We start from the raw sequence: 26,971 nt of genomic DNA, 5'->3' as shown, positions 1-26,971 counted from the left end.
CCCGGCACGCCCACCAGGGGGCGACGCTCTGCCCACCAGGGGGCGATGTTCTGCCCATCCTGGGCGTCGCCATGTTGCGACCAGAGCCACTCTAGCGCCTGAGGCAGAGGCCACAGAGCCATCCCCAGCGCCCGGGCCATTTTTGCTCCAATGGAGCCTTGGCTGCGGGAGGGGAAGAGAGAGACAGAGAGGAAAGCGCGGCGGAGGGGTGGAGAAGCAAATGGGCGCTTCTCGAACTGTGTGCCCTGGCCGGGAATCGAACCCGGGTCCTCCGCACGCTAGGTGCCTTCTCAATTTTAATACATATTATTTATTTAGCAATTATCAATAAAGAATGTCAGAATTTCTAACCTTATTCAACCATTTATTGGTTTGTGACAATTTTTTAACCTTCCTCAGCCTCAGTTTCCTCATATGTGAAATAGACATAATAATAGGCCTTACATCATAGATTTTTTATGAGAGATCAGTGAATGAATATGGAAAACAAATCCTTAAAACAATACATACATATAAGTGCTCCATAAATATGTTACTTTTATTATTGCTGTGAGAATGATATACCTACTCTGTATTCAACCCTAAGATGAATATTATGAGAGCTGATAATATGATATACTTTCTTATATCAAAGAATTTGTTTATTTGGAGATAATGTCAGAAATCTGAATTGCAGCCCATCACGAATGTAAGATACTAGCCAAATGGCCCTCCTAGTTCTCCTGGCTCTGAGATAGATCCTGATAAAACTTTTGTAATAAACTCTAGCTCATTTGGAATCAGAGAAAATACCCAAGGGTTAGAATCAGAGAAAAAAAAAAAAAAGACAAATTAAAGATTACATTGAGAGCAAAGGATCTGAACTAAGCCCTGAAAGAGAGAATTTGCAAAGGCTTGGGGTGGGGCGGGAATTAGCCACTCTCACCACCCCCACCCCTGCCATGTGCGTGGGTAGCCTCATAGCCTTTCTCTGCATTTGTCATGATAGCCTTGGCAGGTCACATGGCTAGTATTGGCCAAATCAGAGATTTAAACTCTTATCTACCCCCAAAGCCATTCTCATTTTCACATTATGTTGCTTCTTTGGTAATTACAGGTGGTATTGTTCTGTGTCTTGGCCTGTTATATGCTTCTAAATATCCCATTAGTTTTTAGTGGCTAATTTTTGGGGGGTTTTTTTTTTTGCTGATTTCTCTCCTTACCTTTCCCATTTGCATATATGCTGAATTGTATGTTTGCTTTTTAAGTTTTGCTGATTTCTGTTCTTTCATAATTTAAGTCAAGTGTAATGTCTTTGCTGAGACCTCTTCTTCTAAATGTGTTCCCAATAATTTAACAGACTGCTGCTTTGGCTCTTGGGAGAAATTTGGCTAAATTTAATGATGACCTAGCAGAAGCAATTGTGAAGGGTGACATTCCTTTACAGTTCATTTATTTATTGGCAGAACAGAATGTAAGAATTAAAAAAGTTATATTTTTGACCTAAAAATTTGATAGTTTGGGTAAATTTGCAAATTTGAAGGTATTAGAATTATTAAGATGTTAATACACATTCAGTTCTTGAAACTGAACATAATAGTAATCTTTAGGGCATTCTACTTTGAGGTTGATATGCAGCTTTTTTTCCTTTGTTAATATAAAGAAAAAGCGATTTAAATGTAATAAAATTATATATAAAGCAGTATTTCTGTGTATGGGAATATTAAAATTATAGGATCAGTCTTAGGTATATAAAGCCTTAGGTAAACAAAAAGTTATCTACAGAAATCTTTATATACAGATAAAATTTGATTAATGGCAACTGTAAGAAATTGTTTTAAAGCAAGGGGGTGAGAAGCATCCAAAAGGAAGAAAAATGTGTTTAATGGAAGGTTTGATAAAGCATTTTTACTAAATATGCAAGCATGTCAGGCCTCTTAAAGGTCATCTAAGAATCCCCCAACTTTTCCCCCCTTCTTTCTGGTTCCACTTCATGATTCTGTACAGCACCACCTAACAGTAGTTATAGGTAGTGTCTTAGACTGTTCATTCCATTCATCTAGTTTGTCATAACCTAGGAATATCTCTTTCTTCACATATTTTAATGTTACATTCCTATTTGTGTTACCAAAGGACAAAGAATCCAATTAAAAATGGGTAGAGGTCTTGAATAGACATTTATTCAAAGAAGATACACAACATGGCTAATAAACATGAAAAGTTGCTCAACAGCATTAGTTATTAGGAAATGCACATCAAAACCACAATGAGAGATCACTGTTACTTACTAAGATGGCCACAATACAAAGGAAAATAACAAGTGTTAGTGAAGATGTGGAGAAGTTTGACCTCTCATATGTTGTTGGTAGATGTGCAAAATGGTGCAGCTGTTTGGAACAGCTTCGCAATTCCTCAACAAGTTAAACATAATTATCATATGGCCCAGCAATTCTATTCCTAGTTATATTTCCAAAATAATTGAAAATGGATATTTAAGAAAAACTTGTACACAAATGTTTATAGCAACATTATTCACAATAGCCAAAAGAATAGATAAACAAACTGTTTTATACCCATCCAGTGGAATAGTATCAGTTATAAAAAGGATCAAATACTGATATATGCTATAACATGGATGAACCTTGAAAATGTTATGCTAAGAGAAAGAAGCCAGACACAAAGTCTACATATTATATGATTCCATTTATATGAAATATTCAGAATATGCAAATCTATAGACACAGAAGTAGATTAATGGTTTCCCAGGGCTGGGGGAGAGGGGAATGAAGAGTGGCTGCTTAACACATATGGGGTTTCTGTTTGGGGGTGATAAAAATATTCACCATTCATAAGAATGGTGGTTGCACAACATTGTGACTGTACTAAATGCCACTGACTTGTACACTTTAAAATGGTTAAAATGGTAAATTTTATGTGTGTTTTATCAGAATTTTAGAAAGTAAACACAAATCTTAATTATTGAAAAATCTGCCTTGTTTTGATAAATTGGAGAGTCATTTACTTATTTATTTATTTTTTCTATTTTTCTGAAGTGAGAAGCAGGGAGGCAGACTCCTCCTGCATGTGCCCAACCGGAATCCACCTGGCATGTCCACTAGGGGGCGATGCTCTGCTCATCTGAGGAGTTGCTCTGTTGTAACCAGAGCTATTTCAGCGCCTGAGGCGGAAGCTGTGGAGGCATCCTCAGAGCTCGGGACAACTTTGCTCCAATGGAGTCTTGGCTGCAGGAGGGGAAGAGAGAGAGAGAAAGAAGAGGGAGAAGGATGGAAAAGCAGATGGGTGCTTCTCCTGTGTGTCCTGGCCAGGAATTGAACCCAGGACGTCCACATGCTGGGCCAACACTTTATTACTAAGCCAACTGGCCAGGGCCAAGAGAGTCATTTACTAATGACTGGTTTATCTCTACAAGGAGTCACAAAAATTATTTTTCTTGTAGGTATTCCTTCTATCATCAAATACTGTTAGACTTCCTTCTTTCCAGACTCTTGACTCCATCCTTTAAGGGCATAGAGTGTGTTTTGGTATCCCTACATAGAAGGTTCTTAATAGAAGTTTCCTAGTGTGAATGATGTTCATTCGTTGTAAAGAAACAAGTACATATTAGGGTAGAAAAGTGATGAGAAAGAATGTGAAGCATTATTCACAAGCTTCTGTTTCCTTCCCCTACCAGTCCTTTAACTCATTTCTTACAGGAAATTTAATCTCTTTATCAGGTACAAAGTCCTCTTGTTTTGCTATATTTTTTTTCTTAAGAAAATTCCTTTGGTGAAAACAGAGAGAAAAGAGAGGAATTTGGGGAAGCAGAAGTTAGAACAAAGGGAGAATGAAATCAGAAAGGAAAGGATGAATGAATTATGGGCACTGTAGTTAGTAGTGACTATTAATACCCCCAAAATTGTCTATGATTTTGAAAATTCTACAATATAAAAAGCCAAATTAGCTTAAGGTAATGATAAAACATGTATCACCATTATTTTTTTTTACAATTATAATAATCTGTAGAAAGCTACTTTAAAACTCTGTTTTAATTTTTACAATAAATTAGTAGCTATTTAGTTACTGACATATAAAATTTGATGTTACAGCAAATATCTTAATATTTACATGTTACATTTAAGAAACTAAAGAAATATATAAAATCAAGTAGCAAATTTCTTATATCATCAATATATATCAGGGTTTGAGATATTATGTTAAAAATATACTTGATGTATTCTCTCTCTCCTATAAATATGTTTGTATCTTAATACTTTAGCCTAAGTAGATAGAATACTTTCAACATGGGTGCCATGACACCCATTCACTTTTTATTTTATTTTTTTAATTTTTATTTATTTATTTTTTTTTTTGTATATTTTTCTGAAGCTGGAAACGGGGAGGCAGTCAGACAGACTCCTGCATGCGCCCCACTGGGATCTACCCGGCACGTCCACCAGGGGGGCGATGTTCTGCCCATCTGGGGCATCGCTCTGTTGTGACCAGAGCCACTCTAGCGCCTGGGGCAGAGGCCAAGGAGCCATCACCAGCGCCCAGGCCATCTTTTGCTCCAATGGAGTCTTGGCTGTGGGAAGGGAAGAGAGAGACAGAGAGGAAGGAGAGGGAGAGGGGTGGAGAAGCAGATGGGCGCTTCTCCTGTGTGCCCTGGCCAGGAATTGAACCCGGGACTTCCGCACGCCAGGCCGATGTTCTACCACTGAGCCAACCGGCCAGGGCCCCATTCACTTTTTAGTAGTTGCTGTAAAGAAGTAGAAACAGAATCTAAAATGGAGGATTAACTGGGTTCCAGTAATAAAAGGAAGAGTTAGGAGACCATTACTATGTCATTATGTAAACCATAAAACCACAGTATTTATACTTCCTAAACATTTCATTTTCTTAGCTATGTGAAAAAAATTATGTTTCAGTTTTATTTTCCTTATTAATCTAATAAAATAGATGTAGAAACTATGAGGCATTACTTAAAATTCACATAATGGCAGCCTGGCCTGTGGTGCTGGAGTGGATAGAGCATCAACCTGGGACACTGAGGTTGTTGGCTCAAAACCCTGGGCTTGCCTGATCTGTGGTGGTGCAGTGGATAAAGCGTCGACCTGGAAATGTTGAGGTCGCCGGTTCAAAACCCTGGTTAAGGCACATATGGGAGTTGATACTTCCAGCTCCTCCCTCCTCTCTCTCTGTCTCTCTCTCCTCTCTCTCTCTCTGTCTTTTTCTCTCCCTCTCTCTCTCATCTCTAAAAATGAATTAAAAAAACAAAACAAAAACAAAAACAAAAAAACCCTGGGCTTGCCCGGTTGAGGCACATATGACAAGTAACAAGCAAGCAATGAACAACTAAAGTGAAGCAACTGTGAGTTGATACTTCTCACTCTCTCTATCCCTCTCCTCTCTCTAAAATCAATAAATCTTAAAATTTTCACATAATGGCAAGTAATCTGTATTTACCTTTTTAAAAAAGCATTTCTGAAGAAAGGGATAATGCCTGGCCTGTGGTGTTGCAGTGGATGAAGCATTGACCTGGGACCTTGAAGTCGCCAGTTTGGAACCCTGGGTTTGCCCAGTCAAGGCACATATGACAACCAGTAAACAACTAAAGTGAAACAACTATGAGTTGATACTTTTGTCACCCGCCCCACCCCTGCCCCTGGCCCCGGCTGCTCTGTAAAATCAATAAATAAAATCTTAAATATATATATATATATATATAATTAAAAAGGGGATAACACCTGGCTAATTTATTTGCCAGAAAAAGTTTTAAAATATATCATGAATATTTTGCCTTTATGTTTATTCAGGGATTGATAAGTACATTTGGAAACATGGTTGTTATTTCAGGGTAACTTAGGACATCGGAAAGATTAGTTGAGGTCATGAAAGGCCAACCAGGCTTAGAAACCAAGGGCAAGTAAAGGAATCAAATTTGTCAGTTGATAATTTAGTTGCACATGTTACCAATCCAAGAAATTCCATGGTTCATACAAATATCTTTAGTGTAATGCAGGTACATAAAAATCTCATTTTATAAATTTGTAGGAAATAAAAATTTCAGGAAATGTAATATTTTATTTTATAAATGCATGTTTTAGAATAAAACATTTGAAATGTAATATGGGAGTTGCATTGCTTTTGTTCAGTGACGAAGCAGTGGGGAACATAAAAAATCAAACTGATGTTGCAGGCTGTTCTTTCGTAGTTAAAGGCCGTTGAGCCTTATTCTATGATGTTATTTTTACATTGATTTTGGTCTCTTTTAACTTTTCATTATATCAGTGCTCAACTTACTTTGAGTTTTGTCTATTTTTCCTTGTAGTATTTTAGAAGAAAGCAGCTGCCTTTGTGTTAGAAGCATTTGGTAAACATTCTCCTCAACTAACTCAGGCAGTTAGTGGATTGTGGAGCACTGGACTTGCTGATGATATGTTTGGAAGATTTTGACCCTGGAGTCAAAGAGGCTGCAGCCTAGATACTTAGATGTATTGCAAGTCATATGCAGGTAATGAAGCATATTTTAAAATAGGATTATTAAAGTTTATATTTAATAGGAAAATCTGGCTTTGCTTAGTAAAGCATAGGTGAGACTTTTAATAATGTTTCCATATATTATGTGAGATAAGTTTTGAATAATGCCCAAATTGTTTGGATTACAATTTCACCAAAAAAACAAACAAACATTCCAATCTTTATCTTAGTTAGCAGAAGAGAAATCTGTAGATAGAAAGAGAAGGAGGAGGGCAGGAAATGAGGCAAATGAGATATTCTCAAAGACCTTGATAAATTGGTTCAGTTAAGAAATTATTTTAGTTTGTCACCCTTCTGGCTACATTGTGTCTTCACTCTTACTCATCATTTAGGGTATTCCAGATCAGCCTGGAGCCATATCATATGAATGAGTAATGTTAAAAAGATATGAACATAACTCTCTAGAACATTTTGTATTCAGCACATATTGGGCAGAAAAGAGGAGAAGGACCACCTTCTCTTATGAACTGATAGCTCAGTGCCTGGACCTCTGTATGAAGGTTGTGCTGACACTGATTAGTAAGAAATACACAGGGAACAAGATTGCCCCACCATTTTACAGACCTTGCTAAATAATATGAACAAATAGTACAGCAAGAATATGCAGTTTAACAAACTTATGTAAAAATGATCAACTTGGCTAGTAATCAAGAACTGCATATTAAAACATTAGTGCAAATATCTTTTTCCACCTATTATTATTTGGGGGAAAAAAGGAGTAAAGCAGAAATAAAACCAACTGGTTAAGAGCACTGTAGTATTAGAGAGGACCTGAGTTTGAGTCCCAGTTCTACCATTTAGCTGCTATATGACCCTGGATATGTCTTAAATTTTCTGAACTTTTACTTTCTCATCTGCAAAAAGAGGGTAACTACTTCAGAGTTACCTTAGAGATTTATGGTAGGGTGTTCAAAGTAGCTACTGCAGAGATTTGTGAGGATGATGAGATAATGCATGCGAAGCACTTAGACCAGTGTTTTCGGCACATGGTAAATACTTAGTGAATGAAAGGCATTGGTATTAATACTTAAAGTTAAAGAGGATTTGAGAATGTTTATGCCCATTGGTAGAGGCACTACAAATTGTATAAACTTGAGGAAAGTTGTTTGGTAGAACTAATCCAAGTCGTGAAACAGTTTATGGTTATGCTAAAAAGTCTTTGGGAATTTATCCCAAGGGAAGAATTCCAGAAAATGAAAAGCTATATTCCTGCAAATATTATTGTAGCATTATTAGCATTATTTGTAATATCAAAAACCTCAAGTATTTGGCAGAAATTTAGAGGTTATATTATGGTAAGGTCTCTCATTCAAAAAATTAAAAAGGTAATTATGAATCCTACTGGTAACATGGAAAAGTGATTATAAGGTAAAAAAGGATAAAATTGTATATTATAATTATAATAATATAAATATTTTTATGTGGACATAAATTACAAATAGATACATATCTGTGTTACCAGGGTGATAAAATTAAGGATATATTTCTTTATTTTCTTGATTTTCAATGTACATATATGTATAAGATAATAGGTGCCATTTATTAATTACTCTGTGCCTGGCTTTGTGCAGTATGCTTCAGATACACTGTGCCATTTTGATTGGGCCGCCCTTAGGGTAGGCATTGCTCTACCTGTTAAAGGGAAGAAGAAAGTGGAACTTAGGACACCTGAAGTTATGTTCAAGGTGGACCTGTATAAATATGTCTGAATCAAAGCCCATGTTAACCACTGTGCTATACAGCTTTACTAAGTACTTCTTGAAAGAGTATTGAAGAAATTCAAAACAGAAACAGTAAGAAGTTCTCCTATGGTTATGTTTCTTTTTCTTAATTTGTATTTATTTTTTAGCAAGAGAGAGAGAGATACAGACAGACAGGAAGGGAGAGAGATGAGAAGCATCAACTCATAGTTGCACCTTAGTTCATTGTTTGCTTTCTCATATGTACCTTGACTAGGGGGCTCCAGCTGAGCCAGTGACTCCTTGGCTCAAGTGACCTTGAGTTCAAGCCAATGACCATGGGGTCATATCTATGATCCTGTGCTCAAGCTGGTGAGCCTGCGCTCAAGCCAGCAACCTTGCTTTTTTCGTGTTTTTTGTTCGTTCGTTTGTTTGTTTGTTTTAGATAATCTTTCCATACCTCCCTTTTGCTGAGTTTGAGGCTAAACGATAAATAATAGTTCATAGATAGGTTTGTCTTAGAGATTCCATTCCAATTTTTTTTGCTATAGTCTTTCTTCCATGTGGAATTTCTCCTGTATTTTCAATATTTCACATACTTAAAGGCCTGGGACCCAGAAGTTCCCAAAGAGATCACTGCATAGATTTCTCTGAAGGAAAGGGAATTGTTACCTAGTAAGAAATAAAAGAAGTCATCATTCACATCTTGAATATCAGTGAAAATAGAAGTTTTACCTCCAAATAACCTGATTTCTTTCTTGATGATTTTCTAAAAATGAGATGTATTGAGATTTATTGGGAGGACATTCTTTCAGTGGTTTCTTCTTAGTATTAGTGGTGAAATATTTGATTAGACAGATTAAGAAATATAAACTGTAATAGAGATGCAAAAAAAATAAAGTATAACTTTAAGGGCAATAAAATGAAAAGCTTTTGTGTATAGGAAATAAAAAAATAAAGTAAGCATACAGTTAGTAGAGGAAGAGAAACCAATGGTTATGATCTGACTTTTCCTTATTTGAAAAATACAATTTCTAAAGGTTATTAATATATATAGATTCTAAAGCATTTTACAGATAACCAAAGGGAACTAGGGATTAAATGGCCTTAAAAAAATTCTGTGCAAATATGCCATTAAATTTCTAAGATTGAACAACCAGTTATTGAATACACTTTATGCACCTCTTTGAAGATATTCTCTATATCTTTTCCTGCCTCTTAATAAAGGCTGAGGTAGAATTCTTCTCATATTGGCTGACTCTCTTCCTTCTTCTTGCCACACTCTCCTACTCTGCATAATTATTCTAATCAATTTCAAATCTCTCACTATTTTAAAAAATTAGTTTTGCTTTTGGAGAAACAAGTAGTGAGCCAAGGAGCTAGGGTAGGCCGGAAGTGGGAGGGGTGAGGCAGGAGGACCGTGGGCCTGTGGGGCCACAGCGCTTGCACTGGGAGGGACCCAGAAAGGGTGCTGCCCTGTTCTAGGCCGGTCTTTCCCTGCTCCTACCTGGCAGCTTCTGTCTCGCCTAGCTCTGTCTCTGTAGCTCAGCAGCTTTGCAGAGGAGTGCTTATTAAGAATGTGGCAACAATTAGAGTACTTGGTGAGGGGAGGGCAAGAGCCCTGCTGGAAGTGTGAGGAAGGAGGAGCCATATAAATGTTTTCTGTATGAACGATCGTCCATATTTGTGCTCAGAAATAAGTATTAAGTGCTTATTTGGGGATCTTTAGCTAAAAATGCTATCTCTTGTAAATTTTGGCTGTTCTGAAGCCTGGCTAACAGGAATACATCTGATTAGGTGTTCTAAAACATTTTAGTTATTGATATAATTGTCACATTATAGATGAAGAAACTGAAGTAGAGAGGTTAGATAGAAATTTATGGTGGAACTGCTTGGCAATTACTCAAAATCTTTCAGAGATTTTTCATTTTTATAGTGCAAGAAAGAAAAGTGTGTGAGAGCTCATCACTCTTTGTTGTAATCTCCTTCTGTTTGAAAGTCTTGCCAGATACCTCTGGTTTAATCCCCAATGTCTGGTTTCCACGTGTGGGACTGCTTTCTCCCACAGACCTGATTTATGTCCTTAGGACCTAAATCAAGTGAGAGATTTCCATTCCAGCTCAATAGCAGTTGGGAGATGAGACTGCAGTGGCCACAGATGAGCTGTGCTTCGGGAAATGGCTGATTGGACACTACAGAAACATTTACTAGAGTGTTTCCTATTTACTAAATAAATGGAAGGAAGGAATCCGGACAGAGCTGGCTAGCCTGATTCTTTTTTATCTGGCATAGAATGATGAAATGATTAAAAAAGAAAATAATTTTAAAATTCAGAATTTTTGCAAATATTCTCATGCCACCTACATATAAACACCAATACCCAAAATTGCGTGGAGCTGGCTTAAGGAAGCAGTCACTAACTTTCTAAAAAGCCTCATGCTACTAACAGTGTCTGAGTTAACCAGGGACTTTACAATGTATGTCTTCAAGGACAAACAGGAGAAGGGGACAAGAGCCCGGTAATTAAAAATTATTTTAAAAGTCTTATAGACAACTAATCTTTACTGGTGCTTATAGATAATATCAATTTCTATATCATCATATTCTTTTTATAACTTTTTTTTTCATCTTAGAGGGATTGAGAAACACACAAACGTAAAGGCAAATGATGTTTATGAGATAATATATATTATACCTATTTTGATTCTAATATTTATTTCCACAAATACTCTTCTATTTACTTAAATATTGGTGAAAAAAGATAAAGTAAAACTAAATATCTCTATGTTCTTTGGGCTTAGAAACCAAATATGTTGAAATAACATTGTAGTTATACCTTTACTTAGTAGTTACCTAATTTGTAAGTCATTTTGGGGTTAGTTTGTAAGCTAGTAAAAAATATGTTGTAAATTCTCCTGCATTTTTATTTATTGTGTTTTTTTAAAGTTATGAACTCTTGGTTAATAAAACCTGAGAGTTTTTGGGATATTTTTTAAAATTGGAACAATAAAATATAATTCTGTAATCTCAGATTCCTAAGTCACAGAGACCTAGAACTTAATTGTTGGCTAGCCAACAATTTCTTTATTGCCATTGTCATTATAATCACCAAAAAAGTATTTGAGACACCTCGCTCTCTACTCCACACAATACTTCCTCTACCTGCTGGCACCTAACGTTCTTTTAGTCTGAGGCATTGTTTCCTGTTTAGTGCAAATACCTATGCAAGAAATGTCACTAAATGTGTGTACTGAGTGGCTAAAGAGAAGGGTATTTGTATCCTGGTGGCTTCATAAATTGAGTTTGAACAGTGCACCATAATATGTTTTTTAAGTTTGAACAAAATTGTTTCTTGAACTTGGTTTATTTTCCAGCTACTATTGTATAAATCCTCTTAACATCTTTTGAGATATTGTGGGAAAACACACTTATTTATACTTTACATTTATTTATATTTGAATTTCTATAAATTGAAGCTGTAGCTATTTTAACCATTTGTGTCATAGAATATTTCTCTATATCTCCTTTGATTTCATACCACAGGTTTTTTTTATGTTGCATCTTTCTCTTTATTTTTTATTTATTTATTCATTTTTAGAGAGGAGAGAGAGAGGGAGAGAGAGAGAGACAGAGAGAGAGAGAGAGGAGAGAGAGACAGAGAGAGAGAGAAGGGGGGAGGAGCTGGAAGCATCAACTCCCATATGTGCCTTGACTAGGCAAGCCCAGGGTTTCGAACCGGCGACCTCAGCATTTCCAGGTCGACGCTTTATCCACTGCGCCACCACAGGTCAGGCTCTTTATTTTTTTAAGAAAAAGAAAACCTACTTTTGAAACATTGGAAGAGAGGGTTTTATTTATGGTGTGGCTTTACTGAAAGATACTTTTAACCTTCTGAATGTGATGTAAACATTTCAATTCAAGATCCTGAACTTATTTTGAAGGTGCTACTGAAAAATCAAAACTTTCTGGGCTAAATTGCCAATTTTCAAGAAGAGGCTAGAGACCAATGTCCTTAAAAATACTTTTCCTCCAATCCCCATCCACAAACTTTTTTTCTGATATAATTGATGTACAGCATGCTGTAACTTTAAGGTATACAATGTGTTAATTAGATATACTTATATATTGCACTATGATTACCACTATTGCAATAGCTAACAGTTCTATCACATCCCATAATTACCATTTCGTTTTTGTGGTGAGAACATTTCGAATCTACTCTCTTAGCAACATTCAAGTATATAACACAGCATTATTATCTGTAATCACAATGCTTTGCATTAAGCTCCCAGAACTCATTCATCCTCTAACAGGAAGTATGTATTCTTTTACCAATATCTCCCCTTTTTCTCTTGCAAAGTTTTAAGTGCTGAAGAAACTTCTTTACCAGGATGAAATGGATCATCAATTTATTTGAAAGAATAAATCTGTGATCATCTGGAAATACTACAGAATTCTTTTGGAAATTGTTTCTATCTTAAAGACATTAAAGCTGAGTCAAGGAACCACAATATTTTATATTTTATATATTTCTGATATAAATTGTATCTAAAATGTTGTAGGATAGGATTCCAAGATGGCAGTGGAAAATAGCTGGGCATTTCAATGGCCACTTCCAAGGACCAAATTGTATTACAACTTAATTTAAGAACAATTACCTTGAGCAGTGGTACATATACACAATGGAATACTATGCAGTTGTGAAAAAGAAAGGAAATCTTACCTTTTGCAATGGCATGGATAGACCTGGAGATGATCATGCTAAGCGAAATAAGCCAGGAAGAGAAAGACAAATATGATATGAACGTGGAATCTAATGAACAGAGTGAACTGGGGAACAGAATAGAGGCAGAGGCAGGGTCACAGGGAGGAGAGGGACAGCTGTCAGAGGGAAGGGGGATGAGGGGATGGGATCAGGGAAGGTGAAGGGATTAGTGATATTGTATATACATAACACAGAGATACAGATAATAGGACAGCAAATCCCAGAGGGAAGGGGGGAGGGAGTTAGGGGGAGGAAGATATAGGGGGTATAATGGGGGGCATGGGGGTGGGGGGTGAGGGAGTTATATTGACTGGGACACTTGAATCCATGTTAACACAATAAATTAAAATTAATAAAAAAATTTAAAAATGTATCTTTATAATTTTGGTAGCTCTTATCTAATTTTCCTTCTTACTGATATATTAATTTACACACTTATCAGCACTACATGAGAGTGCTTTTTTAGTTTTCTTTTTTAAAAAATTTTAATGGGGTGACATTGATAAATCAGGGTACATATGTTCAGAGAAAACAGCTCTAGGTTATTCTGACATTTGATTATGCTGCATTCCCATCAACCAAAGTCCAATTGTCTTCCGTCACCTTCTAACTGGTTTTCTTTGTGCCCCTCCCCTCCCCCAACCCCCTCCCTCTCCTCCCCTCCACCCATAACCACCACACTCTTGTCCATGTCTCCGAGTCTCATTTTTATGACCCACCTATGTATGGAATCATATAGTTCTTAGTTTTTTCTGATTTACTTATTTCACTCAGTATAATGTTATCAAGGTCCATCCATGTTGCTGCAAATGATCCGATGTCATCATTTCTTATGGCTGAGTAGTATTTCATAGTATATATGTACCAAAGCTTTTTAATCCACTCGTCCACTGATGGACACTTGGGCTGTTTCCAGATCTTCGCTATTGTGAACAATGCTGCCAAAAACATAGGGGTGCATTTCTCCTCTGGAACAGTTCTATGGTGTTCTTAGGGTATATTCCTAAAAGTGGGATAGCTGAGTCAAAAAGCAATTTGATTTTTAATTTTTTTGAGGAATCTCCATAATGTTTTCCACAGTGGCTGCACCAGTCTGCATTCCCACCAGCAGTGCAGGAGGGTCCCCTTTTCTCCACATCCTCACCAGCACTTATTATGTGTTGATTTGTTGATGAGTGCCATTCTGACTGGTGTGAGGAGATATCTCATTGTGGTTTTAATTTGCATTTCTCTAATGATTAGTGATGTTGAGCATTTTTTCATATGCGTATTGGCCATCTGCATGACCTCTTTGGAGAAGTGTTTATTCATTTCTTTTGCCCATTATTTTGATTGGATTGTTTGTTTTCCTGGTGTTGAGCTTTACGAGTTCTTTATAAATTTTGGTTATTAAACCCTTATCAGACGTATTGTCAAATATGTTCTCCCATTGTATAGTTTGTCTTTTTATTCTGTTTTTATTGTCTTTAGCTGCGCAAAAGCTTTTTAGTTTGATAAAGTCCCATTTGTTTGTCCTGTCTTTTATTTCCCTTGCCCGTGGAGATAAATAAGCAAATATATTGCTGCGAGTGATGTCAGAGAGCTTACTGCCTATGTTTTCTTCTAAGAAGCTTATGGTTTCATGGCTTACATTTAAGTCTTTTTATCCATTTTGAGTTTATTTTTGTGAATGATGTAAATTGGTGGTCTAGTTTCATTTTTTTGCAGGTAGCTGTCCAATTTTCCCAACACCATTTGTTGAAAAGGCTGTCTTTACTCCATTGTATGCTCTTACCTCCTTTGTCAAATATCAGTTGTCCATAGAGCTGTGGGTTTATTTCTGGGTTCTCAGTTCTGTTCCATTGATCCATATGCCTGTTCTTATGCCAGTACAAGGCTGTTTTGAGTACATTGGCCTTGTAGTATAACTGGATATCTGGAATTGTGATACCTCCCACTTTATTCTTCTTTTTCAAGATTGCTGAGGCTATTTGTGTTCTCTTTTGGTTCCATATAAATTTTTGGAATATGTGTTCTATATCTTTGAAGTATGTCATTGGTATTTTAATTGGTATTGCATTGAATTTATAAATTGCTTTGGGTAATATAGACATTTTAATGATGTTTATTCTTCCTAACCATAAGCACGGTATATGCTTCCACTTACTTGTTTGTATCTTCCCTGATATCTCTTATCAATGTTTATAATTTTCCGAGTACAAATCTTTAATCTCTCTGGTTAAATTTATTCCTAGGCACTTTATTTTTTTGGTTGCATTGGTGAAGGGGATTGCTTCCTTAATTTCTCTTTCTGACAGTTCATTGTTAGTGTATAAAAATGCCTCTCATTTCTGAGTATTAATTTTATATCCTGCCACCTTGCTGAATTCATTTATCAGGTCCAGTAGTTTTTTGACCCAGACTTTAGAATTTTCTATATACAATATCATATCATCTGCAAATAATGATAGTTTTACTTCTTCTTTTCCAATTTGGATACCTTTTATTTCTTTTTCTTGTCTGATTGCTATGGCTAGGACTTCCAGAACTATGTTGAATAAGAGTGGTGAAAGGGGGCACCCCTGCCTTGTTCCTGATCTTAAGGGGATTGCTTTTAATTTTTGCCCATTGAGTATGATGTTGGCTGTGGGTTTGTCATAGATGGCCTTTATCGAGGTATGTTCCCTGTATTCCCACTTTGCTGAGAGTTTTGATCACGAATGGGTGCTGAATTTTATCAAATGCTTTTTCTGCATCTATTGAAATTATCATGTGGTTTTTCTCCTTCCTTTTGTTTATGTGATGAATCACATTGATTGATTTGCAAATACGGTACCAGCCTTACTTCCCAAGAATAAATCCCACTAATCATGGTGTATGATTTTTTTCATATATTGCTGGATCTGATTTGCTAATATTTTGTTGAGGATTTTAGCATCTAAATTCATCAGGGATATTGGCCTATAATTTTCTTTCTTTGTGTTGGTTTTGCCTGGTTTTGAAATCAGAATTATGCTCACCTCATAAAAGGAGCTTAGAAGTCTGCCTTCCTCTTGAATTTTTTGAAATAGCTTGAGAAGGATAGGAGTTAGTTCTTCTTTGAATATTTGGTAGAATTCACTTGTGAAGCCATCAGGCCCAGGACTTTTCTTTTTTGGGAGGTTTTTGATAACTGTTTCGATCTCATTTGTTGTAATCGGTCTGTTTATGTTTTCTGATTCTTTCAGATTAATTTTTGGAAGATTGTATGTTTCAAGGAATTTGTCCATTTCATCTAGGTTGTCTAGTTTTTTGGCATACAACACCACTGTTTTAACAATATAGCAGCCATTAGTCACATGTTACTTGAATTGTGACTAGTGTACCTAAGGAACTAAATTTTAAATTTTATTTACTTTTAATGAATATAAATATAAAAATTGATTATCATTATTGGAACACTTTTAGGTATGATTAGAACAACTTGGGTATGTGAACCTACTTTTTCAACAGTCAAATTTTTGAAATATAGAGATTTAGTATTCCAATTAAAATTTTACCTGTTTTTTTTCCTTTTACATGTAGTCATGAGAAAAATTTAAATTATATATGTGGTTTATGTTTCTATTGGACAGAACTACCCAACCTATGCTTTGTAATTAATTGTTGAAAGGCAATATTGTGGTAATGCTGTGGCCTAAAAAAGTTATATTTAATATTCATGTTTATTAATTGGTTTAGTATATAGTAAGTTGAAAAATACAGAACTAAAAATTCCATTTGAGGAAAAGTAAATAATGATTCAACTTTAAGGAATCACTTACTGGATGTAAGGGCTAAAATGAACTCTATCAGGTAAATGCCCAAACTGCTAGCCTCACACACTGTCGATGGGGACATATACTGATACATTCCCTTCAGAGGTGGATTTAATGACTGGCACACCGGGTGTGTGCCCTGGGTCCCGATTTCTGAAGGCCCCTGCAAAACCCCAACTTTATACTTTTTTCTAATGTAAGGGGCCCAATATTTTCTTTTGCACCCAGGGCCTCAACCGACCTTAATCCGCCTCTGATTCCCTTTGAAAACAATATTACAGTGCATATTCAGTTGATCTATATGAAATTACCTATATTTGACTGTTTTTGACTTAACAAAAACAGTAATTCTATGTGGTTTAATTAAAAAATATAAAGAACCTCAAAAAATGTCAACATTCTTCCCATCAGTAATTTCAATTCTGGGCCTCTGTCTTAAGTAAATGCACACATGCACGCACATACATATATACGTATGTTTGTATATCTGTGGAATTATATCTATATGGCGATAACATGGATTTATCTAGTTTTACCTGTTACAGTTATGCCTGTTATGTGCTAATGGACATTCCTATCTGTGCTCTTCCCTTCTAGTCAGCATGAAATCATCTCTAATATTTTATTCATCCAGCTTTGATAGTACTAATTTTATAATTGATGTTGATCTTAAAAGTCCTGCCTTTTCTAAAGAATTTTATTCTATCTTGTTCTAGGAACCTGGATTTTTATTTTGAGGGTTCTTTTTACCCTAAAAATACAAGGATGAACTTGTTCTATCACTAACAGGTGTAAAGGATTACAATTTAATGGATCAAAATCTTCCATTTAGAATAACTAACAAAGTTCTTTATCATCATCATCATTATAATCACCAATTATTTTATTTTAATTTTTTTAGCGAGAGACAGAGAGGCAGGAAGGAAGAGAAAGGAGAAACATCAGCTTATAGTTGTAGCACTTTAGTTGTTCATTGATTGCTTTCTCATATGTGCCTTGACTGGGGGTTCCAGCTGCTCCAGTGACCCCTTGCTTAAGCCAGTGACCCTGTGCTCAAGCTGGTGTGCCCTGCTTTGAAACCTTGGGGTTTCAAACCTGGGTCCTCAGCATCCCAGGACGATACTCTATCCACTGTGCCACTGCCTGGTCAGGTGACTACTGCTTTTTTTTAGAGTAGAAAAGTATGGGGGGAGGGAGAAATAAGTAAGGTGGGAAGTACTGCCTGGAATGGTACCACTGTATACATTGTCTCCAAACACTCCATAAACTTGACTCCTAGCTATGTTCCATATTGTAGTGGTCTGTCTGTATATTCGCCTTGGGCAGACTCTTCTAGAACAGAACAATGTTTTACTCTATTATTCTGCTTCCCCAACATTTAGCCAAATTTCTACCACATAGTAAGCACTTAATGAACAATCAGTGACTACAGGAAGCACTAAGCATGAGAGAGGACAGAATTGTATTAGGATGTTTTTGTTGTAAGTTACAGAATATCAACTAAAAGTGACTCAAACAATAAAGACATGTTTATTTTACATGATACAAAGTTCAGAGTCAGGGCAGCTCCAAGGTTGGTTATGCAGCTGAGCAGTCATGGAGGACCCAGATGTTTTTCATTTTTATACTCAGCTATCCTCAGCATATTGGTAATTTCTTATACTATAGTTGCAAGATGGATGTTGGAATTCCAGACGTCATTTGTAGACATGGCCATGTCCAGCAAAGAGGCAGTGTTTCTTCCTCTGTGTCTCTGTTTAAAACTGAGGAAAATTTCTTACAGATGCTTTTAGCTGATTTCTACTCAGGTCCCGTTGGACAGGATTGGTTCACAAGCACATGCCTTGGCTGACAAAGGCTGTTGAGTAGACTCCCCCAATCACTGGCACCGAAATGCCAGAGGGAGCAATAGTAGGGAAGAGGAAAAAGACATGCCATAGGAGAAAAAGTTGTGATAGGAGGCAGGTGAAAGAGTCTGTAACATGTACTATAAGGTATGCACTATGCAGATGCCAGTTTTGTAGAATCATATAAATTTGGAGATGTAAATGATAGGAAATCACAAGTACAGAATCACTAGGCCCAATCAGGTCCTTGAATGCTTCATTATCTCCAGACAAATCTTTTTCCAGAGCTCTCCCAGCCCTCCCCACATTTAACATTACTATGCTGGAGAGAATAAGAAACAGCTCAGGATGAGATTGGGTAACATGTCAGAAGAACAAGTTTGCTTTATTATTACCATTATAGAGTTCAGGGAGAAGATAATATGGCATTTTGTTATTTAAGAAAAAGATAAAATGTATGAGGATTACAAAGGTAGTGGATTTTTTTAAAGAACCTTAAATTTTATTAATAATATACTGCTCATGCCTGACCAGGCGGTGGCGCAGTGGATAGAGTGTTGGACTGGGATGTGGAGGACCCAGGTTCAAGACCCCGAGGTCGCCAACTTGAGTGCGGACTCATCTGGCTTGAACAAAAAGTTCACCAGCTTGGACCCAAGGTCGCTGCCTTGAGCAGGGGTGCTCAGTCTGCTGCAGCCCTACGGTCGAGACGTGTGTGAGGAAGTAGTCAATGAACAGCTAGGGTGTAGCAACGGAAAACTGGTGATTGATGCTTCTCGTCTCTTTTTGTTCCTGTCTGTCTGCCCCTCTCTCTGTCTCTGTAAAAAAAAAATAGTAATATACTGCTTACAAAAATTAGGAGATATTTAAAAATGAATATGAAGCAATAAAATATCCCCTAATTTTTGGGAGCAGTGCACTTTTAAACAGTTGTGCTTTACTGCACATTCTTGACTCTTAGAAACTATGTATAAAAGTGAAAATACATAAATATTCAATAGATAAACTAATCCTTATACTCTCTTGAAACAAAATGTTCAGCCCATTATATGTATCCCAGGTACATTTCAATAGTAGATATAATGTTGAAATTACCATACAACACCTGTAGAATTTGGACTGAATTGAATTAACATGTTAATAATTAACATTAAATATTAAAATTATATCTAGAAATTACATATAATATTACACTTTCTGTTTCCATTTCCTCCGGTGAGGTGGGGGAGAGAGAAAAGCAGTGGTCACCTGTTCCACTTGCTGCCTTGTTGGTCTTCGTCTTCAGGCAATTGCAGTAGAATCGCAGAGATGCCTCTGAGGACACTAAGGTGCAAGGCTGACGTTTCAGTCTGTTGCTGCCATTTTTTCTTATCTGTCTCTTGTTCTTGAGATTACAAATTAACTTCCCATTGTATTTTATATTTCACACTAGATTTTTAAGGGAAAACACACTTGCTAATCAATGTAGTGTTAATTTGTAGAAGTCTATCATCTGCACCAGAGTTGAAAGCATCTGGCACATAGTAACCTTCCATTAATGCTTGTTTAATGAAAGAATTGTTTATACAATATTGGGACTTCTAAGACAATCGTAATAATTTAAGGAAAACAAATATTGGATGCCAAATTATGTTTTCCTACATTATTTTATTGCAGAAAATATGATATTACCCATCTTTTGAAAAATTTAAAAAACCATATTTTCTTTAGAGACTTTAAGTGATATGCTGAATAGATAGCTTGGCTATTAAGACATAAATTTTTAGATCATGGCCTGACCTGTGGTGGCGCAGTGGATAAAGTGTCGACCTGGAAATGCTGAGGTTGCCGGTTCAAAACCCTGGGCTTGCCTGGTCAAGGCACATATGGGAGTTGATGCTTCCAGCTCCTCCCCCCCTTCTCTCTCTCTGTCTCTCCCTCTCCTCTCTAAAATGAATAAATAAAAAAAGAAATTAAAAAAAAAATTTTAGATCACTACAAATGTGGGAAAATGAGAACATAATTTGAAAGGAAGAGGTTATAGAGATATATGATTCAGTAAGGAGACCATAAATATAATGAAAGTAGAATCTTGTAACTATATATTGTGTTTTATGCTACTCAAAAGACATTTTTAAAAAAAAATTTACTTACTGATTTTAGAGAGAGAGGAAAGGAGAGAGACAGACAGACAGAAACATTAGTCTGTTCCTGTATGTGCCCTGACAGGACTGGAAGGTGTATCACGACCATGCTAACCAACCAAGCCATGCGGCCAGAATCTTAACATAAAATTATATGGGTGTACTTAACTCTCCCTCATTATCCGAAATTTAAAATATGTTATTTTATAGCTGTTATTCTTGGATATACAAGTAAATTCATGTGTAATTCAAGAGATGTTTATTTCTGACAAGTAAAATGGTTAAAATAAATTTTTCTTTATCTAAACATTAACGTTTATATATACTATAGTATACTGTTTAGTTGTGGATCTCCTTTTGGGTTTTTATATGTACAATAAAAGTGTGCTTTTATTTTGTATAAAGTTTTTTTAAGTCTTTTAAAAATACTATAAGATGAATGGAATTTAAAAATCGACATTATTAACACAATTTTCATGTTAATGTTTACTATAATACAGAATACTGCCTAATTAGTGTGATTGGTAAATTTTTGGTGCTTTAATTTTCTCTGTTATTGTAAAGCATGCATAAAATGCTTGCCTATTGAGAACTGCAGAATTGTCAGTGCTTGAACAGCTGACATCTGCTTACTCTCTTAAAAAAAAAAAAAGAATAACAAGCCATTTCAGCCTAATCTACCTCAAATGTGTCCATGTAAATGGAGGTCCATCTATTGACCTGTATTCTTTTCAGCTGAGGATTGGACCACATGGTTTATGAAACCAGGAAGGCTGATTTGAAATGCAGATGTCGGGACAGTGAGTACACCCGCCCCCTTTTTTCTTTGCTGTATCTGTCAGGGTGAAAAATGGCTTGCACAAGGGTCAGTCACCCATACTCACTTAATTACTTTTCTTGGACCCACAGAACTGTCACAAGCTTTGGTGGATGCGGGAGCAGTTCCTCTTTTAGCACTCTGTATCCAGGAGCCAGAAATTGCTTTGAAAAAGATTGCTGCTTCGGTCCTCAGTGATATTTCAAAGCGTTCTCCAGAGTTAGCACAGACAGTAGTGGATGCAGGAGCTATTGCTCACCTGGCCCAGATGATTCTGAACCCTGATGCTCAATTGAAGGTATTTAAAAATAAGTTAAAAAACAGACTTCTGTTAATCTAAGAAAATGGAAATGTGTATAGCTTAATTTTTATTTTCAAAAATAATTTGCAAATTACTGAAAACAGACATGACTATATTATGTATTTGGTCTTTTAATATGTGATTATTATGCTATAAGGATTAGATTATAAAGACATGAGTGGGAAAAATATGTACAATGCTAAAAATTAGAAGTAGCATCAGTATTAACATTAATTAGTAAAATAAGGAATCACATAATGATTGAATCTCAGAGTGGGAAGGGACCTGAAGGTTTTCTAGCTCATCTCTATTATATTTAAGTTTCTTATAAAAATTGTCATGTTTATGTTTGTCTTTTTCATAGCTTTCTAAAATCTGATTTTCAGTTAATAGTCACCAATTATACTTTTATATACTAATAATTATATCCTATAAGGTTTTAAAATTGTTCATGTTAACAAACAATGGAAAGTTCTTTGAAATGTTATCAGCATCATGCCAAAAATAAGATGTTAGTTCTGCCTGATCTTTTTTGTACTGAATTACCATATGTCTTACAAATTAACAATTGAAGTATTACATAATTAAGAAATAGTATTTGTCCAAAGGTCATATTCTTTGATTATCTGTGATCAAAGAGACTGAAATAGGCCCTGGCCGGTTGGTTCAGTGGTAGAGTGTTGGCCTGGCGTGCAGGAGTCCCGGGTTCGATTCCCAGCCAGGGCACACAGGAGAAGCCCCATCTGCTTCTCCACCCCTTCCCTTCTCCTTTCTTTCTTTCTCTTCCCCTCCCACAGCCAAGGCTCCATTGGAACAGGGTTGGCCCAGGCGCTGGGGATGGCTCTATGGCCTCTGCCTCAGGCACTATAATAGCTCTGGTTGCAGCAGAGCAACGCCCCAGAGGGGCAGAGCATCGCCCCCTGGTGGGGCATGCTGGGTGGATCCCGGTCGGGCGCATGCAGGAGTCTGTCTGACTGCCTCCCCGTTTCCAGCTTCAGGGAAAAAAAAAAAGAAAAAAAAAAGAGAGAGACTGAAATAGTCCATAGAAAACTAAGACATTTAATTTGGAAATAAGGGAATTTAAGAAATTGCATAGGTATAAGACTAGGATGTGAAATGTCTCAAGACTCAGAAATCTTAGGTTATGCTAGATATGTAATTGTTTTTTCTTTTTATAAAGGAATTTGTGCATAAAGTTGTTTAAATTATATTTGAACACTGCAGTGGACTCTATGTAATGTTTTTGGTTTATTTTGGTTTTTCCTTGAGAATGTCAGGTCCTTTCAGCTCTCAGTCAGATTGCAAAACACTCTGTGGATCTGGCAGAAATGGTGGTTGGAGCAGAAATTTTTGCAGTTATATTTAACCTGTCTGAAGGACAAAGATGAATATGTGAAGAAAATGGTTCTATTTTAATTAGAAAGATTGTAAAACATATACCCAAAGTAAAAAAAGATAATTTTAAGTACAATAATATTAGTTTTGATTGTTAAGTAAAACATTAATTTGTATATGAGGCCCAGGTGCTGTGCCACATGACTTGGTTAGGTCAGAGTTTCTCATCCTGAGCCCTGTGGACATTTTGGATGAGATACATCTTTATTGTGGGGAGCTGTCCTGTAGGGTGGATATTTAGCAAGCATCCTTGGTCCATGCTAGTGACATCCCCTCCCACATCGTGACAGTCTAAAGTGTCTCCTTATATTGCCAAATGTTTCCTAGTGGACAAAAGTGCCCCTTGCTGAGAATCCCACTGGGTTAATCAATGGAGTTTGAGATAAAAATCTCAGTTTTTAATCTTTTTCTGCTTTCCATTTCTAGATTGTGGGGACTGTAGAGCTTTGTCATTCTTGTCATTTTAGGTCATCTGGGAGTAGTGAGAGGTTGTACAGTCCCAGGGTGGGAGACCACAAGGCCCCAGCCTAGTGTGACTGCTCTAGTAGCTGCCCCTACATGGTGGTTCCCGCTCTGAGTTATCAGATGCCAAAGGAACAGAGGTGAAGTGAACCTGGCTAGATTCTGAAGTTGTGTCTTTTTCTGTGTGTATTTTGACTAAAGAATTTCATTCTATTAAAGTTTAAAGTTCCCATTCTTTATTTCACCTAACATCTTTACTTGGTTGAGATTTTATGATTGAAATGTAATCAGCTAGTAACCATTGTTTGCAAAGGGGGGATAGTTAGGCTAGAATGTTTCAAGTATGACACTGTCATTGAATCTTTAGTGATTAATCGGCTTCACACTCACACTTCATGATTGGGGCTTTTAGTACTTAGATGGTTATGAACTAGCCCTAGATTTAGTGTCTAAGTGAGGAGTTTTGACATCCATTAGAATAAAGATAAAAGTTATGCCATCAATGCATAAAAAATTGAAGCACAGAGTAAGCTCCGCACAGTGAGTAAATTTGTACACTCAAAATAGGATTATTATACTTGTCTATTTCTTTAATAAGTATAGTAATTTTACTAAATCATATTTCAAACTATACTAGGTGTTTCTGAGTTTTAAATAAAAATGTTTGCCAATACTAAAGTAATATTTAAAGATTATCTCTTTTCTCACGGTCACAGCTACCTAGCTCTCCTTCCTTCCCCTAGCTTTCACAGTTGCTAGTTAACGTAGGAGGCGTTGCTGCGTGATCGTGATCGACTGCATCGGGTCTTGCAAAGGAAACATAAGGCTGCCTGGCATCATGATGCTCGGTTACGTGGCGGCTCATTCTGAGAACTTCGCGATGGCAGTGATCATTTCCAAGGTTGGTTCTCTCTTGGTTTTCTTCTAGGTGTTGCAGCGAGATAGTCTAAGACAGAACCGCAGTAATGCTCCCCCACAGATTACAAAATAGAACTGACCAGAGTGAAAGAAGCCTGAAGAATTTTTCAGCTTGTTTTCAAGGCTTATTAGTAAGTTTTTGAAAGCAATACATGAAGTAAGATTTACTTTGTAGGCTGTTTAAAGTTCTACTCAGTATTTAATATCTACAAATATCAATACCTCTGAGTAGTAGTATTACCTGTATTGAAATAGTCAGTGTATTTGTATCTCAAAGGATTGACTGTCTATATTTATAAACATGTAAAGCATACTTTGATTTAAGTCAACTATTATAAATTACATGCCCAGTAATCATTTTCCCCTTTCCTGTCATTTGGGTAGGAGATGACAATGGCTAGGACATCCTTTTTATCCACTTTCCTTCCGCTTCCATGAACTACATAGTACTATAAAGACTAATAACAGTATTTTACATTTAAATATTTCTTGGTAATTTTTAAAGCACACTCATGTTTCTTATATCATTTGCTATACATAACAACTGAGGCCAATAAGTCAGAGTTTGGATGATGGGGTAGGGGCGGCTGACTTCTTTTCCTCCTGCTTCTTCAGTCTTGGTATGTCCCAGAAAATAGACTTTCTAGAAAGTTGCCTCATTCTGAAGACAGGTCTGACATTTTGTATTGGCAGACAAATGTTTGTAGTTGGAAACAAGAAGTCAAGGAAGAAATATGGTAGGTATTTTCAGGAAATTGGTCTTAATAACCAAATTTAAAGGTACAGAAAAAAAAGCGTATATGATCATTTGGTCTTTTCTATGGCAGCATGATGATATGACATTCACTTTTGTGGTACTAAATTTAAGATGATAATTATTATAGTCTCAAATTAGTTAGAAAATTATTCCCATACAGAATCTGGAATTATAATTTGATTTGACTATTTAATTCTCCCCTAGATAAAGACACTGTGATATATCTGAGACCCTTCAGTCAATTCTGTTGCTTAAAGTGCAAAATATAAGTATGCACATTCTGGATAATAAAAGCCATCATTTTTATTTTGACATTCAATCATGTGAATATGAGCAAAACTAGCATTTAAAAGTTGAGTAAAATTAATGGAAATTTATTTACTATTTGAGGTTTTAGTGAATATATTTAATCTAAAATTTACCTAAATAGAATCCTGGCTCACATTATTCATTGGATTTCAAATCTATAGTAGTTATTTTGTTGTCAGATCTATTATACATAGTGAAAAGGAAATTTTAAAGGATTCTGAATTAACTTTTTTTTTTTCCAGAGACAGAGAGAGAGTCAGAAAGAGGGATAGATAGGGACAGACAGACAGGAACGGAGAGAGATGAGAAGCATCAATCATCAGTTTTTCATTGCAACACCTTAGTTGTTCATTGATTGCTTTCTCATATGTGCCTTGACCGTGGAGCTACAGCAGATTGAGTAACCCCTTGCTTGAGCCAGTGACCTTGGGTCCAAGTTGGTGAGCTTTGCTCAAACCAGATGAGCCCGCGCTCAAGCTGGCAACCTCGGGGTCTCGAATCTGGGTCCTCCGCATCCCAGTCCAACTCTCTATCCACTGCGCCACCGCCTGGTCAGGCTGAATTAACTTTTTAACAAACAAAAATAAAAGGTTTTAAAATTTAAGCATTTTAAATTTATCACAGTGGAATCTGATTTTGCCTGTATACTAAGCTGTGGCATGTGGTTTGGTCAAATGCCTATTTCAAGGGTTTAAATGCTAGCAGCAATAGTTTTAGTTTAGCTGGATTATAACAGATAATTAAGCTAAATTAGTTCTAGTCATTTTATTGATGTAAAAAAATGTCAGCTCCTGTGATGTGCTCATTATTGAACCATTTAGGAAAAAAAGGATCAAGACCAAACTGATTTCTTGTAAGGTTTGAGAGACATGGAAGACTCTAATCCTGCTCTGGACTCATAACTCTTGCTCTTTTCCTCAGCGCTGCAGGGCGTGCACCGTCCTCAGTCTGCTTCTCAGAAGAGCCAGATCCTGTTCAGGCTGCTGCTGCTCCCGCCTCGGGACATGTTGGGAGACCACTCCAGACAGGTCTCAAGTACTTGGCAGTCTACGTTCTTTGTACATGTCAACAGAAAGTTCTGAGGATCTTCAAGTAAAAGTAAGTGCTTAATTCTTACTGCTTCATGAAAATTTGTCTAATTTTTGATTCATTCTTAAAAATATATGATTTAAAATGTTTTAAATTTTAATATGGATAATACCGCTTTTATGAGTCAAGAAATACAAATTTATCAGAAGAACTGAGAAGGCTCTTTTTTGAAAATGGGTTATCCTTGTCTCTAAAAAATCAATGATATATTTTGGAG

General features: G+C 36.4%; 1 protein-coding gene across 1 annotated transcript; it reads left to right on the top strand.

Annotated features, from left to right (window-relative positions):
- Window positions 1-1,288: 1,288 nt before the first annotated feature.
- On the top strand, window positions 1,289-26,775 carry SPAG6 (sperm associated antigen 6). Its single transcript, XM_066233061.1, is given in 11 exon segments — window positions 1,289-1,468; window positions 6,319-6,381; window positions 6,383-6,485; window positions 21,610-21,821; window positions 23,102-23,185; window positions 23,187-23,220; window positions 23,223-23,269; window positions 24,425-24,466; window positions 24,469-24,586; window positions 26,595-26,678; window positions 26,681-26,775. Coding segments are annotated over 11 exon segments (1,062 nt in total).
- Window positions 26,776-26,971: the final 196 nt, after the last annotated feature.

Source organism: Saccopteryx bilineata, chromosome 5, assembly GCF_036850765.1.
Source record: "Saccopteryx bilineata isolate mSacBil1 chromosome 5, mSacBil1_pri_phased_curated, whole genome shotgun sequence".
In the NCBI taxonomy this organism is placed as follows: Eukaryota; Metazoa; Chordata; class Mammalia; order Chiroptera; family Emballonuridae; genus Saccopteryx; species Saccopteryx bilineata.
The sequence above is the reverse complement of the archived record's forward strand: the minus strand, read 5'-3'. Positions and strand labels throughout refer to the sequence as shown.